The sequence below is a fragment of the Peromyscus californicus genome, unplaced genomic scaffold, assembly GCF_007827085.1.
Source record: "Peromyscus californicus insignis strain IS unplaced genomic scaffold, ASM782708v3 Scaffold_12__1_contigs__length_115047231, whole genome shotgun sequence".
NCBI classification, from domain to species: Eukaryota; Metazoa; Chordata; class Mammalia; order Rodentia; family Cricetidae; genus Peromyscus; species Peromyscus californicus.
The window spans coordinates 79,590,046-79,606,409 of record NW_026294413.1 but is presented as its reverse complement, the minus strand read 5'-3'; the positions used below and the strand labels follow the sequence as shown (position 1 = coordinate 79,606,409).

Below are 16,364 nucleotides of genomic sequence, written 5' to 3'. Positions count from 1 at the left end.
CTTTTAGAAGGACTTCCATATGGTATTCAAGAATGGAACCTTGAAGCTTGGAGGAGAGAAAGAAGTCATTCCCCGGCCTAAAAAATGGCCCATTCCTAACATTCTCGCTCCAGGAGCTAATAACATTCCTGACTCCTTCATTGTGGGTGGTCCCTATGAGGAAGAAGAAGGAGAACTCAACCACCCAGAGGTGAGAGAACAGACTTTCATGATAAAAACCGTACACTAACAGATTATAAGCCCTTTGTGCATCTGAAATTTACACACACACACACCTGGCATTTGTCAAAACTGGTGGCATGTGAAAAATCAGTATCATCTAATTCTGCAAACAGAATAATTTATATCCAATTTACTCTTTCTTTTACATTTATTTCATTTTGAGTAGATAAGTATGTTATTCATTTGTTACTATAATGAAATACCCAAGATAATCAACTTGTAAAGAGGAAAGGTCTGTTTTGGTTCACATTTGGAGGTTCAGCTCTGTGATGGGTTGGGCCCTCTGTTTTGTACCTAAGGAGCCCCCCATTAGGCTTCATTTCCTAAAGGCTCCAAACCTACCAGTAGTACCACTCTGGGGGGGCCTTTAACACAGAGGTCTTTGAGGGGACGTATAGCAATAATAATAATACAGTTCAAAATTTAAAACTAAGAAGCGAACAGTGGAAGTCTTTCTCCTGTGTATGTGTTTCTTCCTAACTCCTTTCGTCTTGTTTCCCGAGTAGCTACTTTGTCAAAGTGTCTTCCTGACGCCTTCTGTCCCTGCAGAAGGAAATAAGTACAATACAGACAGAAGACAGAGACAGAACCTGCCTCTCTCCCTGTACAGATGGCAGGGAGTCAGATTTCAGGACAGGCTTACCAAACAAAAATAAGTGCTTAAAAGAAAACAATAAAACGTTCCCAGGGCTACATTTCTATTAGCCAATTTGTGATGGGAAAATGCCTTTCCATTTGATGGTGATCCCAAAGGTGGTGAAATAATACTCAGACAGCACTATAGCAAAGCTTACAGATAAAATTGGTTTTCTTTTTTCTTTTTTCAAGACAGAGTTTCTCTTTAGCCTGGTGGCAATGGCTCATACCTTTAATTCCAGCACTTAAGAGGCAGAGGTAGGCAGATCTCTGTGAGTTTGAGGCCAGCCTGGTCTACAGAGTGAGTTCTAGGACAGCCAAGGCTACACTGAGAAATCCTGCCTCGTATTAATTAAACATTTTTTTTCTTGGTGCAAGAGAGATGACTCAGTTGTTAAAATATATAACATAAGATCTAAATATATAAAATAAAATATAAATACACAGGAATTATAAATATTCACTAAAACCAGAGGACCCAGATTCGATTCCCAGCACCCATGTGGACGATCAGAACCATCTGTAACTCCAGTTCCAGCAGACCTGGTGCCCTCTTCTGGTTTCCTTGACCACCTGACACACAGGTGGCGCACAGCCATACCTGTAGGCAAAATACCCATACACATTAAAAAAAAAAATGTTTTTCTTTAGGAAATCTAGACTTTGAGGAAGTTTTCAATTGTGTTTTCAGAACTAGAACATATTGAGAAGTCACTCCTGGTGGTGGTGGCGCATGCCTTTAATCCCAGCACTTGGGAGGCAGAGGCAGGTGGATCTCTGAGTTCTAGGCCAGCCTGGTCTCCAGAGAGAGTTCCAGGACAGCCAGGGCTACACAGAGAAACTCTGTCTCAAACAAACAAACAAACAAACAAACAAACAAACAAACAAACAAGAAGCTTCTCCTGTTTCCCTGCTTATCCCATGGTCTTGTTTTTGTTGCAGGACTGGGTATAGATTGCGCTTATTTCAGGAGCAGGAAAACATGTCAGTTTTGCCTCACATGTTTATAGACGTTAGTACACACATATTGATGCTGTCCCTATCATTTTTACAGGCTATTATACAATTTGCTTTGTTTTACTTCATAGTGTATCTTGAATTTTTTTTCGTATCACTACATTAAAATAATGTTCGTTCGCTTTCCTTTTTTGTGGTTGCTATATGATATGACATCGAGTGGGCATACTTTAATTTACTTATTCACTGCCTTACTAATGGTAATCAAGATTTTTTTTTTCCAGAGCTGAGGACTGAACCCAGGGCCTTGTGCTTGCTAGGCAAGCACTCCACCACTGAGCTAAATCCCCAACCCTGATAATCAAGATTTTTTTAGTTTAATTTTTTTCTTTTTGTTTCAACATATATTTATCAAGGGCATAAAAATGATAGAAAAGTGATTGCAAAGGATTCTGGTACTAGTCGACAAACATCAGTAGAAACATTCAGAAAAATAATTAGTGAAATGAGGATGTTGAATTCTTTTCATTGGCTCTAAATAAGCTAGTAATAAGGGTAGCTGTTAGCATTGTGAACCGCCCCTTGGGGACCCGCCCAGCGTCCTGATGTCATCTTACAGAGTAAAGTCCACTTTAAGATAAAACCCCTCCCTCCTTCTCCTCCTTCTTCCCCTTCTCACTGTGAGGTGTGCACACCTCTGCTTCCCCCCCCACTCCCCTCTCCCCTCCTTCCACGTGGATGCCACGTCTGCATGGTGTGAGTAACTTTCTATGGCGTCTCCCTCACCCGCCATGGGGTGCCTTGGCTCAAACCCACCAAGGCCTCTCAAAGGCCATTTTACAAAAGTAGCAACATTTAAAAATTGCTGAAGTGTCTTTCCTCATCTTTTGTTTAGTGAGTATTCATACTTCCCTTAGATTTATATTTTATTTTATATATTTAGATCTTATGTTGTATTTTAGTTTACGTAATTGTCTCTCAGCCTTGGCCACACTTTGAAATTACCTGTGAAGGAGCCAGGTGTGATGCCGAATACCTTTGATCCTTGCCCTCGGGAGGCAGAAAATCTCTGAGGCCAGCCTAAACTACATGGCGAGTTCCAGGCCAGCCAGGAGGCCAGCCTGGTCTACATAGTGAGACCCTATCTCAAAAACCAAACCAAACTAAAATCTGTAAAGCTTGTTTTGAGACTGAGTCTCAACATTTGCCTAGGTTGGCCTTGAACTCATCTTCCTTCCTCGTGCTCCTCAGAACTAGGATTACAGAGATGTGCCACTGCACACAGCCCCTGGAAATCTTTAAAACAATGATGGCGGGGTGCTACTTTCATTTCCTGTTGCTGTGGTAAAATATTCTGACATAATCAACTCAGGAGAGGAAGAGAGTGTTCAGCTCACAGAACGAGGGTACAGTGTGTCATTTCAGAGAAGTGGTCACATCACAGCCATAGTTAAGAGCAGAGAACTGTGGATTTGTGCGCACAGACTGGTGCCGGCTCCTTTCAATTCTCTTCTAAAAATGGATACATAATATACACTGCCACTCAATGGGTGATCTTTTTTTTTTAAACTCCTCCATGATTTTTATGTGTATCCTGAATTGAGAATCCCTGACTGAGGTTATGTGCATAAACATTTGGCACTCAGTAATGGGTTGATGTAACCTAGCACTATCTCAGTAGATTATCTCATACTCCAAGCAGTTGCAGTAGGTGTCATATACAAGAACTCCCACAGACCATCAGAATAAACAGAAAATTCATCTGATTATCTCACAGGACAGAGAATTTAGGAACCAAGCAGAATGCATCAAGAAGAGGATCGTCTGGGACCTGGAGAGCCGCTGCTACCTTGATCCTTCTGCTGTTGCGAGGTAGGAACAGAAAAGCACACGCCTAACCAGCCAGGTCTGCAGGAGTGGGGAGTTGTTCTCCCCAAAACCCCAGACAGGCTTTCCCTGCATAGCCCTGGCTGTCCTGGATCTCCCTCTGTAGACCAGGCTGGCTTCAAACTCACAGAGATCTGCCTGACACTGCCTCCCGAGTGCTGGGATTAAAGGTGTGCGCCACCACTGCCCGGCTAATTTTGGTTTATTTAAATACAGCATAATCTGGTTAAAAGCTATTCTTGTGGTGTTTAACTCAATCTCATGTACACAACAAAGCATACCTAAATCTCCTTGAGGAACAAAGGAAACTAAATACAGATCAGATGTGATTGATAGTTGAAGCTCATCCAGAAAGATGAGTTCTAAGATTGGCTGAGAAAAACAAGTTTATGAAAAGAGTCTGGAGGAGGGTCCAGAGCTGGCTAGAAAAAAATGTCGCTCTAGCCTTCTGGTGGAAAAGGTTTGCATTCCTTTCCTTGGAACAACTGTGTGTGCCTAACATTCCAGATTCTCCTGTGGCATGTGCTCCCTACAAGAGAACTAGCTCAGCAGATAAGAGCATTTGTTGCTCTTGTGGAGGACCTGGGTTCGATTCCTAGCATCCACATGGCAGCTCATAGCCATCTGTAACTCCAGTCCCAGGGAACCCAATGCCATCTTCTGACCTCTGTGGCACCAGACATGCATGTGGTGCACTTACATACATGCAGGCAAAACACTCATGCACATGAAATATTTTAAAAATAGATGACTCGAATCCTGGCTTGCACTTTCCATTGCTGGCAGACAGTGGGGGAAGGGAGTGGTGTGGATTTAAAAGGGTGCATGCTGCTGCTCCTGGTGGGAGATGTTCTCAGGGTTCTGCCCCTCAGAGCCACCAGGAGCCCAATCACTTCTGTTTATGTCTCATGGGTCATCTCTAGATGAACAGGATGCTAGAGAACATGTTGTTTTAGTTGGACACATTGTCACCCACCCTGAGTCAGGGTACCATTCTGGGGAGACAGGAGGCTTGATCCTGTCCAGATGACTGCCTCTGCCATAGAGAGCTGGTTCCAGATGACAGACACAGGCTTGCCAGTGTGCCTGCAATCCCAGTCCTCAGCTCTGGCTTTTTTTTTTTTTTTTTTTTTTTTGGTTTTTCGAGACAGGGTTTCTCTGTGTAGCTTTGCGCCTTTCCTGGAACTCACTTGGTAGTCCAGGCTGGCCTCGAACTCACAGAGATCCGCCTGGCTCTGCCTCCCGAGTGCTGGGATTAAAGGCGTGCGCCACCACCGCCCGGCTGCGCCACCACCGCCCGGCTCAGCTCTGGCTTTTAAAAACAAAAGGATTGTTTTTCAGAGTAGTTTTACACCTATAGAAGCACTGGGTAGGTATTTCAGAGGTGTGCTTCTGGTCCCTACCCAGTGGTGTAAGACTTTTCTAGACACTGAGAGATTTGATTGGCTAATGTTTTATTGAGGATAAACTGTTGCTCATGTCATTTTGAACAGTCATCTGTTAGATCAATAAAGAATAAGACAAAGTCTTCATTGTTTTACTTTAATTGATTAAATGTTTGGTGTTTTTCTTCATGTCTATGGATTTGAATTTGTGACTCGGAATATTTTGTTTCTCTGTAAACTTTAGCCCTTCTCATATGCACACGAATACACATGCACAGCTTTCCTTACCAGACAGGGCTGCTGGCAGGTTCTCGTCAGAGAAAACCTTAGTTTCTCCTTTTGCCGGATAATTGTAGTGAGTCTAGATGGTCTTTGACAGGAGATGAGATTCATTCATGAACATGAGAGGTGGGCGTGACACTCAGGAGTGCGGGGCCTGCCACTTGTCCAGTGGTCCACGAGTGGGGATCATCCGACCCCACAGACATCACGGGTGACTCACTTCCCAGCCACCATGCCCTCAAAGCCATCTGCATCAAATTTCGTGAAACCCTCTTGTCACACATGTGTGGGGTCAGAGGAAAACGTGTTGGGGTCTATTCTCTTCCCCCACGAGCGTCCCCCTGAGCCACTGGCCTGCTTTCATTGTGTGCTGGTATCTGGGCATTGTGTTTGGGGACATAGGAACTCAAGGACTAAGGGTTTAGTGGGAGGTTTGGTCTTGATCTGTTTAGGAGCTGGATACGGTGACTACTAGTAGCTGGGCTACAGGCCTGCGGTTTGTCTCTCCTGCCTTTTCTTCTTTGGGCTGACCTAAGAGCCCCTGTGCAGATGAGACTGTTCTGCGGCTTCTCAGCTGAAATCTGTGCTTCTGCCCACGCTAGGCCAGCTGCTGTGCTTCTGCCGGAGCCCTGTTGCTGTGGCAGCACATTTGGGGGTGGGAATGAGTTCTCTACGCGTTCTGGTAGGTTTGGCCGGTTGTTCTCAGAAGGGTTTCATAGTCCTTTTTTTTTTCCCTCCCAACCTTTTGTGAGCAGGGAGTCTGGGTGTTGGTGGAGTTGTCCTGCTGACCCTCTTCTCAGAACACATAAGGCTCTGGTAGTTCCCCTTAAAGATCTGGCCTTTCTTACAAAGGACACTTCAAGTTGTGCGTGTCTTTAATCCCAGCACTGGGGAGGCAAATGTAGAACTCACTCTGAGTTCGAGACCAGCCTGGTCTACATAGCAAGTTCCAGGCCAGCAAGGGCTACATAGTGAGACCTTTCTCAAAAATAAAACAACCTCTCCCACAAAATAAATAAAAATAATAAAGAACACTCAGGAATATTTCAAAGCCGCCCCGCCCTTGAAGCATTAGGTTTCTCTCCCCTTTGGGGCCCTGCAGGACTCCTGCATTTAACACCCGTGAGAAGAAACAACCCTTCCATCTGGGGTCCCTGTAGTTTTTAACTCTTAGTCTCCAATAACTTGTCCGAGTTACTATTAAGATTTTTTTTTTTTTCCTGGTTGCTGTACTGGCCTTGGTTATCTGTTGAGTGGGCCCCAACTTTGATCCTCTGTGTTTTCCTGTCTTTCCAAATTTCAGCTCACAGTTTTCCCTTCACCTCAACTCTCTGATGGAGCTAAGAGAGAAAACTCCCAGTTTCCTTGCTGTAAGTACAGCAGAGACTCCTTGAAAGCTGCGATGGCATCCACTCACCCACATAGTACACAAACGTGTGTTTGCACGCTTTGGTTATTTCTTTAAGGAAATCCACTGGACATGGGATTTAGGGTTCAAAGAATGCAAACATTTTCATGTCACTTACTGCTGCAACAAATCCCCGACAAAAGCATGTTGAGGGAAAAGGGCTGTTTTGTCTCATGCTGTGACGGTCCAGTCCTTCAGATCCTGGCGGGGAACACGGTGGCAGGAACTGAGACAGCTGGTCACATGTCTGCAGCCAGGGAGCAGAGACAGTGAATGCTGCTGCTCACCTTTTCCTCTCTTCAGTTACAGACTCCAGTTCATGGGGTGCTGCCACCCACATTCAGTGTGTATGGGGGTCTCCCCTGTGCAGTTAAGCCGGTCTAGAAACATCCTCAAAAATATACCTGGGCATGTGTTTCTCTGTGGTAAATCTAAGTCCTGCAAACTTTACAAGATTAACCATTCCAATTTTCAGTGTTTTCGTTTGTGTTTCTTTGTTTACACAGGGTCTCCCTATGGAGACCAGGCCAGGCTGGCCTGAAATTCACTGTCCTCCAGCTTTGCCTCCAGTCTGCCTCCCAGTGCTAAGATTAACAGCATGCCCTCCCGCCAGCCTCCTCAGGGGTTGGTTTGTTGTTGAGACAGGGTCTTGCTATGAATCCCAGACTGGCCTAGAACTCACTGTGCAGCCCTCAAATTTGTGATCCTCCTGTCTTAGCCTCCTATCAAGCTCATATTGCCATGTGACACTAAAAGATGTGTGATTTGACATTGTTAGTACTTAAGTAAGATTATTTTTATAAATCTATAAACCTAGGAAGATTTTAAAATATCAACCCCACCCCCCACCCCCCGGGCTGGAGAGATGGCTCAGCTATTATGAGCACTGGCTGCACTTGCAGGGGTCGCTGGTTTGGTTCCCAGCATCCTCATCAGGCAGCTTACAACTGCTAGGAACTCCAGCTCCAGAAGAGCATATAACCCACAGAGACACACATATACATAATTACAAATAATACAAATAAATCTTTATTTGTTTTAAATCAGCAAACTAGCCCATCATGGTGGTGCACATCTGTAATCCTAGTGCTCAGGAGCTGAGACAGAAGGGTTTTGAGTTTGACCAGACTGGAGTTATAGCAGTGAGACTGTCTCAAAAACAAACAGAAAATTGCCTGCCCAATAAAACAGACACACACACACTCTCTCTGTCGTCTGTCTCTCAGTCTCTGTCTCTGTCCGCTCTGTCCTGTCTCTGTCTCTGTCTCTCTCTGTCTCTCTGTCTCTCTGTCTCTCTCTCTCTCTCTCTCTCTCACACACACACACACACACACACACACACACACTTATTTCATTACTTTCTAGATGGTAGATTTTATTTTTAGGGCTTTGAACTGAACCCAGGACTAGGCAAGTGTTCGCTCTACCACTGAGCCATATCCCCAGCTCATTTTGCTCATTATTTTCTAAAAAAGAAGACTATCTCCTGTTAAACTGTAGTGGTACATGTTTGCAATGTGGTGCTGATGGGCTGGTTTTCGATTTACAGTTTCCAGAAGCGAATTGCTGATTGCCGGCTCTGGCCCGTGGAGATCACGAGGGTGCCTTTGATCACCGTGCCAAAAGGGAAACCAGGCAAACTTGAGAAGGTAAACAAGTGTATCCCCAAAATAAAACCGGTGAGGAGGCTTCTGCCCATGGCTCCCAGCAACTGGGGAACTGAGACAGTGGTCATTTGCGCTCCAGAGGTGGGAGCAGCCTAGGCAGCAGAGAGACTTCATCTCAAGTTTTGAAAGTTAGAAGTGTCCAATCAAATTAAACCTGTTATTCTTTGTCTAATCTGACTTTATGCAGCCAGTTTGTGGTTCTTTGCCTTGGACTTTCTTGGTGTAGGCACTGAAAGCCTCATGTCCCAGGAAAACCTGGATGATGATTGGCCACTGAAGTTCCCTGTTGCTCACAAGCACTTGTTCAAGCCTTATTTCCAGATACTTATTTCCTCTTGACCCTTTGTTATATTCTTACCATAGGTACCATAAGAAATAGTCATTTTTATCTATGTCAAAGTGAGTAATACGATCCAATCTAGTAAATTTAGACTTACCAACAAAATGTTTTGGACTTGTTCATATGATAGGATTCTGGGAAAACATAGTTTTGTGAGCATGTTCTCTAGCGTGTTTTCTGTATAGTTTCATCTTTACTCCTTATGTACAAATTCCGTGAGGGTGGAGTCATACTGCATCACAGCCTGCACTGAACCTAGCATGGCACACAGCTCACAGCAGGCGTCTACAAACATCTAAGCGATTTGATTTGGTTTTGAAAAGGCTCCTTTGTATAACAAAAATGTTCCCGCCACAGTGAACAAAAGGAGCCTTGTGTACTTCTGGTGGGGGTGGAAATTCGCTCATCTACAGTAGAAATCAGTATGGAGGTTCCTCAAAAACTAAAAAATAGATCTGACATCTGTCACGGCTGTACCACTTCTGAGTATTTGCCCAAATGACTCCAAGTCAACACATCACAGAGATACTGCCACAGCAGTGTTTATTGTCCCACTGTTCACAACAGCAGTTAGGGAACCAACCCAGGCATTCAGCCCCCGAGGAATGGCTTTAAAAATGTGGTTAAAATCATAATGGAACTTTTTCAGCCATAAAGAATAAAGTAACGTTAGCCAGGCAGTGGTGGCACACGCCTTTAATCCCAGCACTCGGGAGGCAGAGGCAGGTGGATCTCTGTGAGTTTGAGGCCAGCCTGGTCTACAGAGTGAGTTCCAGCACAGCCAAGGCTACACAGAGAGACCGTGTCTCAAAAACCAAAAAAAGGAAAAACCAAACAAAGAATACAGTAATATCATTTGCAGGAAAATAGATGCCATCATATTATACTGATTAAGTCAGTCTCAGAAAGACAAATACATGTTTTCTGCCATTTAGAATTCTTGAATTTAATACACACACATACAGTTACTACATACAGCTACATCTGTACATATGACAGAAAGTAGAAGCATTGCCAAACGTTTAGGGGAACAAGAGGAACTGAGGGGAAGAAGGGGAAGGGGAGGAGTGTGCAGGGGGGGAGTGTGGGGGTGTATGTGCAGGGGAGTGTGCAGAGTGCACAGTCATGTCTGACTAAACATGTCCTTATGTAACACAGTACCATGGACAGTGAATGTATACAATGAAAATTATTTCATTTTGTTTCGAGACAGAGTTTCTCTGTGTAGCCCTGGCTGTCCTGGAACTCACTCTGCAGACCAGGCTGGCCTCGAACTAACAGAGATCAGATTCCTCGGCCTCCTGGGTGCTTGGATTAAAGGCATGTGTCACCATGCCTAACTTTTAGAATCATTTAAAATGCTGCTTATGTGTGATATGCATGCATATGTGAGTGTCTGTGTGTGGGTACACATGTGTGAGCACATGCACACATGTGCACACTGGTGTGTGAAGGCCAGAGGTTGACACTGGAGGTTTTCTTTGATCGAATCTCACCTTATATGCTGCAGCCACGACTCTCACCTTGAACCCAGAGCTCCCCACTTGGGCCAGTCTATCGAGCTGGCCAGCTCAGGGTCTCCTGTCCCCACCTACCCAGTGCTGGATTCTGGTGTTTGCTCCCTATGATCAGCGTTGATGGGTCCTGTGGGACAAACAGTGTACCCCCGGAGCCATCTCCTGAGAAGGTTTTAAATAAGGAAACCCTACTGTATCCACAAAACAGTTACATCACCATGTACCCATTTCCTCTTCTATTTTAACATATATTGGTTAGCATCCCTTAGATTTCAAAGTCACAAAATGTTATGATGGAAATAAAGGACTTTTTAATCTAGCATCTAACTATTATTATAGCAAGCAAAATTAAAGAGATTACCTTTAAGCTTAGAATTAAATGTTTTTTTCTAAAATTTGACTTTTTCCCTTAGCATATTTTATGGCAAGCGATAAAGTTATTAAACATGATATTACAATATGCTTGTTAGCAGGCTCTTTATCTTTGGAGTGAGAGTTTGGATGGAATCAGGTATTGCAGATATACAGTATGTCTTCTTTAATCTGTGGCCGCTGCTGCTGACTTTTTAAAAGCAGTCTTCAGAACCTGGATGCATACAGAGACTCTTTCTCAGCAAAGCATGTCCCCTCAGCTGGGGCGATAAGCGAAAGCATGCTAGTGAGAAGTGGTACTAATGCTCTGGAGGGTCTTGCTCACCTCACAGGAGTCCATGAAATACATTTCGACCCAGATCATCTGATTTCCCTTAAGTTCTGTTACTATCCTTTTTTTTTTTTAAACAAAATTTGACTTTTCTCCTAAGAAACGACCTACTGAAATTGACTTTTGGTTGGAATTTGTAATATCAATCCAGTTGAATGTACGTTGATTCCGAGACTGCCTTTATGTCATCAACACTGCTAATATGCATTATCTCAGTGGTTGTGAAACCCATTTTGGAAATGAAGCCAGGTCCCAAAGTGTCTATGGGACTGAGCCAAGATGCACAGCTGGTCACCCGACAGAGCTTGTCCCTAGAGCAGCCTTTGAACTTCCGAGTTTGAGCCCCACACTGTCTGCCCCACGGCTCTGTGGCTCTAACCACTCTGCTCCTATTCCCTTAGACTGAAGATGAAAATCAGCTTTCGTTTCATGGTGTGGCATATGTCAACATGGTCCCACTCTTGTACCCAGGGGTGAAGAGGATAAGGGGGGCTTTTCATGTTTACCCCTACCTGGACAGTACAGTCTTTGAAAAGGTGAGAAGACATTTCGCGAAGGGAATGGTCTTAATGCTTCCTCCACATGTGTGTTCGGTTACGTCTTTTCAGTTGACATCTAGAACCAGTATAGCGTTCTGTACCACTGTGTACTGTAAAGAGAGTCTCCTCTGCTGAGAGAAGCCTTTGTCTTTGGGTATAAACAGCCATGTTGATACATCATTTTGGTGCTGTGTCAATTCAGTTACTCCAGTTGGGTCTACAACCTCCCCAGGCACTGCTTATTAACTGCATTTGTAATAATAGACAGTTTCTTGTATGTAGCTCAGGCTGTTCTTGAACTTGCAACCTTCCTTGTCTCGGTTTGTTGCTGCACAGGTGTGTGGGTTCAGTCAGATCCGTGGAAAGAAGACTCAGAGGCATCTTAGGAATGAATCCAGCCTTTCATGGCTGCAGGGGGGTCCAACCTTGAAGGACTGAAGCCTTTCCCTTCGCCCAGGGCGTTTTTATTTTCTCTCTATTTACAGTTTAGCCAGTTGATTTCTGTTCCTTCAAAGCAACCCAGAGATAAAGTGCCAAGTGCAAATTCCTTGATTTCTCAGGTACCACAGGGTTTCCAGGTTTCCTGAACCAAGTTTTGCATAGGCCTTTGATCCTTGGGAGACTCTCAGACAAGATTCACATAGGGCAATAAGAGAAACAAAAGGTATTGGTTAAACAAAGGAAGGAATGGGCTAGGTGCTACTCTCTGGAGCCAGGCCAAGAGTAGCTCAGCAGGAATGCAGCCATACTTCCTGCCTCTGCCTTCTAGGATACACCACCAAGCCCAACTAGACATTTTATCTTATTTTTAAAATTTTTACAGTTTTAGATTCCTGGTCCCCCACACACACCCCAAATTTTCATGAGTATGGACAGTGTCTTTTGAGATAGACTCTCACTGTTTAGCCCTGGCTGTCCTGGATCTCGCTCTGTAGACCAGGCTGACCTTGAACTCACAGAGATCTGTCTGCCTCTGCCTCCAGAGTGCTGGGATTAAAGGCGTGCACCACCACTGCAGGCCTGAACATGGACTTTTTTATCTTACTGTTTTTACTTGGGTTGGCAAGATGGCTTAGAGGGTAGCGGCACTTGCAGGCAGGCCTGGCAGCCTGAGCTTGATCCCCAGATCCCACAAGATGGCAGGGAGTCACCTTCTCCTAAGGGTTGTCTGCTCAGCTCCGTAATGCACACACACACACACACACACACACACACACACACACACACACACACGCACGCACGCACACACACACGCATACACACACACACACACACACGCATGCACGCACGCACACACGCGCACGCACACACATGCACACGCACATACACACGCGTGCGTGCACACGCACACACGCATACACACACACATATGCATACACATAAATAAGATTAATAAAATTTAAATTATTTATTTACTTGTCTTTTAATTATATTATATTTTTATTAGGTAAAACAATCTTTAAATTTGAATATATTTGGTCATAGTCTTCCCCTCCCCCAAGCCCTTCCAGATCTTCTCCCATCCCTACCCACCCAACTTTAAGTTTTTTTCTCAAAAAAACAAAAACAAAAACTCAAATACAACAACAAAAATTCCCCAAACCAATAAAACCACACCCAAACTGGAAAACAAAACAAAAGCATACAAAAAACTGTGGCATCCGTTATGTGTTGGTCAACTACTCCTGACCATGAGGCCTGCTCTGGAGTGGTTGATATACCCATTGTCGCTCCATTGGAGAAAACTGACTTTCCCTCTCCCAGCAGGTATAAATGACAGTTCAGTTGTTAACCTTTATTTACCCTTGTGGCTAGGTTTTCCTTCACTCATCTTATAAAATATAATAAGATAAAACAAAAAAAATCACATCAAAGTTGGACAAGACAAACCAATAGAAGGAAAAGAGCCCAAGAGAAGGCCCAAGAATCAGAGACCCACTCGTTCACACACTCAGGAATCCCACATACACACTAAACTAGAAGCCATGATATATACGCAGGGGACCTGGTGCAGACTGGTGCAGGCCCTGTGCATGCTGCTTCAGTCTCTGTGGTTCAAATGAGCTTCGCTCAGTTGATTTAGAGGCCTTGTTTTCTTGGTGTCCTCCTTATTTCTGGCTCTTACACTCTTCCTGCCTCCTCTTCCTCTGGGTTCCCTGAGCTCTGAGGGGAGAGATTTCAAGGTCTCTCATTCTCTGTGTATAAGGTCTGGCTGTGGGTCATCTCTGTATTTATTCCTGTCTGCTGCAGATGGAAGCATCTCTGATGATGGCTGAGCAAGGCACTGATGTACGAGTATAGCAGAATACCATTGGGAGTCATTTTATCACTATGTTTTTTGGGGGGTTGGTTTTTCTGTTTTTAGACTAGTATTATTTGTTCTTACCCTAAGTCCTAGGCTGTCTAGTCTCTGATTCTTGGTCACCCAAGCAATGTCAGGTATGGGTTTCCTCTCAGGGAGTGGGCCTTAAGTCCAATCAGTATTGGTTGGTCACTCGCATAAGCTCTGGGCCACCATTGCCCTAGTACATCTTGGAGGCATTACACCATTGTAGATCAATGGGTTTGTGGATGGCAATGAAATTTAATTTTTTTTTTTGAGACAGAGTTTCCCAGTGTAGCCCTGGAAAATTTAAATTATTTTTAGTGATAAATCTCTATAAGTTTGATTTCTGTTTTAAAGGAAAAGTCTGCTGCTCACTTGGTGTGCAAATGGATGATGGGTTACTGTGGGATGGTCTTTATGTCAAATGTGTTGCTGATTGGTCAATAAATAAATCACTGATTGGCCCGTGGCCAGGCAGGAAGTATAGGCGGGACAAGGAGGAGAATAGAGCTGGGAAGTGGAAGGCTCAGAGGGAGACACTGCCAGCCGCCATCAGGAGAAGGAAGATGTAAAGTACCGGTAAGCCACAAGCCACGTGGCAAGGTATAGATTAATAGAAATGGATTAATTTAAGCTGTAAGAACAGTTAGCAAGAAGCCTGCCACGGCCATACAGTTTGTAACCAAAATAAGTCTCTGTGTTTACTTGATCCGGTTTGAGCGGCTTGGGACTGGCGGGTGAGAGAGATTTGCCCTGACTGTGGGCCAGGCAGAAAAACTCTAGCTACAAATGGCGTCCAACGTGGTGGCAAGAGTTTCCACCTAAAACCTGAGAAAAAAGATTCTAAAACGGAGCTAAAAACAGCTTCCTGATTGTCTCTCTCAAATGAGCGGCAGCTGCCGGTTTGAGCTGCCAGTTTGAGCTACTGGCGGGTTGCTGGTGTGCGTGCTCGACCTACAGTATGGCGGGAATGAGGCCTCTGCAAGTGGCACATTAAGCTACATTGTGGATTTAGCCTTTGCTAGTACAAAACAAAAAAAGAGGTTTCTGGGCTACACGCTACTTAGATAAAAGCATAGACCCACGATAGCTCCCAGAGCTGGTGAAAAACGCCATGTTGGGAAGCTGAGGTGGGCGGAGCCAGCAGCCACAGCTGCTGCAGCTTAAAACAATAGATTCACAATAAGACAGATTCAGATGTAATAGTTTACAATGTGTGTAAAATATACGTAGGCTTGAAAGAGACAAAAAAAGGTGATATATACAGTATAGAAACAAATACATGGTTTTAAAAAATAAAGTCTTTAAAGAGACAGTAAAATTAATATAAAAAATAAGCCACGTAGAGATGACTATTACACAGAGAGTCTGGATTGTGTTGTCTTTGGGATTCTTAACTACAGAGAGATGTTTGATTATAAAGGAAGCTGAGTTAAACCAGTACGTATATTTTAAAGATACTTTGACTTCAAAATTTGGATGTAAGGATATGTTGCTTTGGAAAAGAGTCTCTTTTGTTTCCACAGAAAGCAAGAGGCTATGGATTTGTTCCAGATTAAGATACATCAGGTTTGACCAGCCAAGACCCCCTGAAAGGTCTCTGATGACACCATGGCCCAGATGATCCAACATCCAGAACCGTTTCAAGACAACTGGCTCAGATGATACAGCCTCACGGACTACTCCATGATCCTAAAATTTTCTTTGTTTCCCCAAAAGATACAGCGCCCCCCTCCAGCAGGAAGTAGTAAGAAAAGCTACGCCCAAATTCCCAAATATACCAAGTTGACTTTGGAGATGTGTAAAGGTTAAAACCTTCCTTTTTAAGAAAAGAAAAGGGGAAGTACTGTGGGATGGTCTTTATGTCAAATGTGTTGCTGATTGGTCAATAAATAAATCACTGATTGGCCCGTGGCCAGGCAGGAAGTATAGGCGGGACAAGGAGGAGAATAGAGCTGGGAAGTGGAAGGCTCAGAGGGAGACACTGCCAGCCGCCATCAGGAGAAGGAAGATGTAAAGTACCGGTAAGCCACAAGCCACGTGGCAAGGTATAGATTAATAGAAATGGATTAATTTAAGCTGTAAGAACAGTTAGCAAGAAGCCTGCCACGGCCATACAGTTTGTAACCAAAATAAGTCTCTGTGTTTACTTGATCCGGTTTGAGCGGCTTGGGACTGGCGGGTGAGAGAGATTTGCCCTGACTGTGGGCCAGGCAGAAAAACTCTAGCTACAATGGGTCTTCCATAACTTTATTATTGAAAAAGAACTATCTTTTAGAGAGAGAGTATAAATTGGAAGTCTCCATTGGGTCCCTCTCCTCAGAGATCTGGGAACCCCACAGAAGAGGGGGAGGAAAGACTGTAGGAGTCAGAGGGGATGGAGGACACCAGAAGAACATGGCCCACCAAATCAATTAAGCAGGGCTCACAGAGACTGAAGTAACCACTGAGCCTGCATGGATCTGCCCCAGGTCCTCTGCATATGTGTTATGGAT

The 16,364-nt window shown here is 44.2% G+C and overlaps 1 protein-coding gene across 4 annotated transcripts in view; it reads left to right on the top strand.

The window, feature by feature from the left end:
* Positions 1-16,364, top strand: part of Cfap70 (cilia and flagella associated protein 70) — a 66,554-nt gene that overhangs the window by 16,115 nt on the left and 34,075 nt on the right. For 3 of the 4 annotated variants that reach the window (XM_052733501.1, XM_052733500.1, XM_052733498.1), the window contains exons 7-10: positions 8-190; positions 3,593-3,687; positions 8,327-8,426; positions 11,406-11,540. In XM_052733501.1, the coding sequence (XP_052589461.1) occupies positions 8-190; positions 3,593-3,687; positions 8,327-8,426; positions 11,406-11,540 (513 nt within the window). The remainder of the gene's footprint in view (positions 1-7; positions 191-3,592; positions 3,688-8,326; positions 8,427-11,405; positions 11,541-16,364) is intronic. The other variant, XM_052733499.1, reaches the window with a different exon arrangement.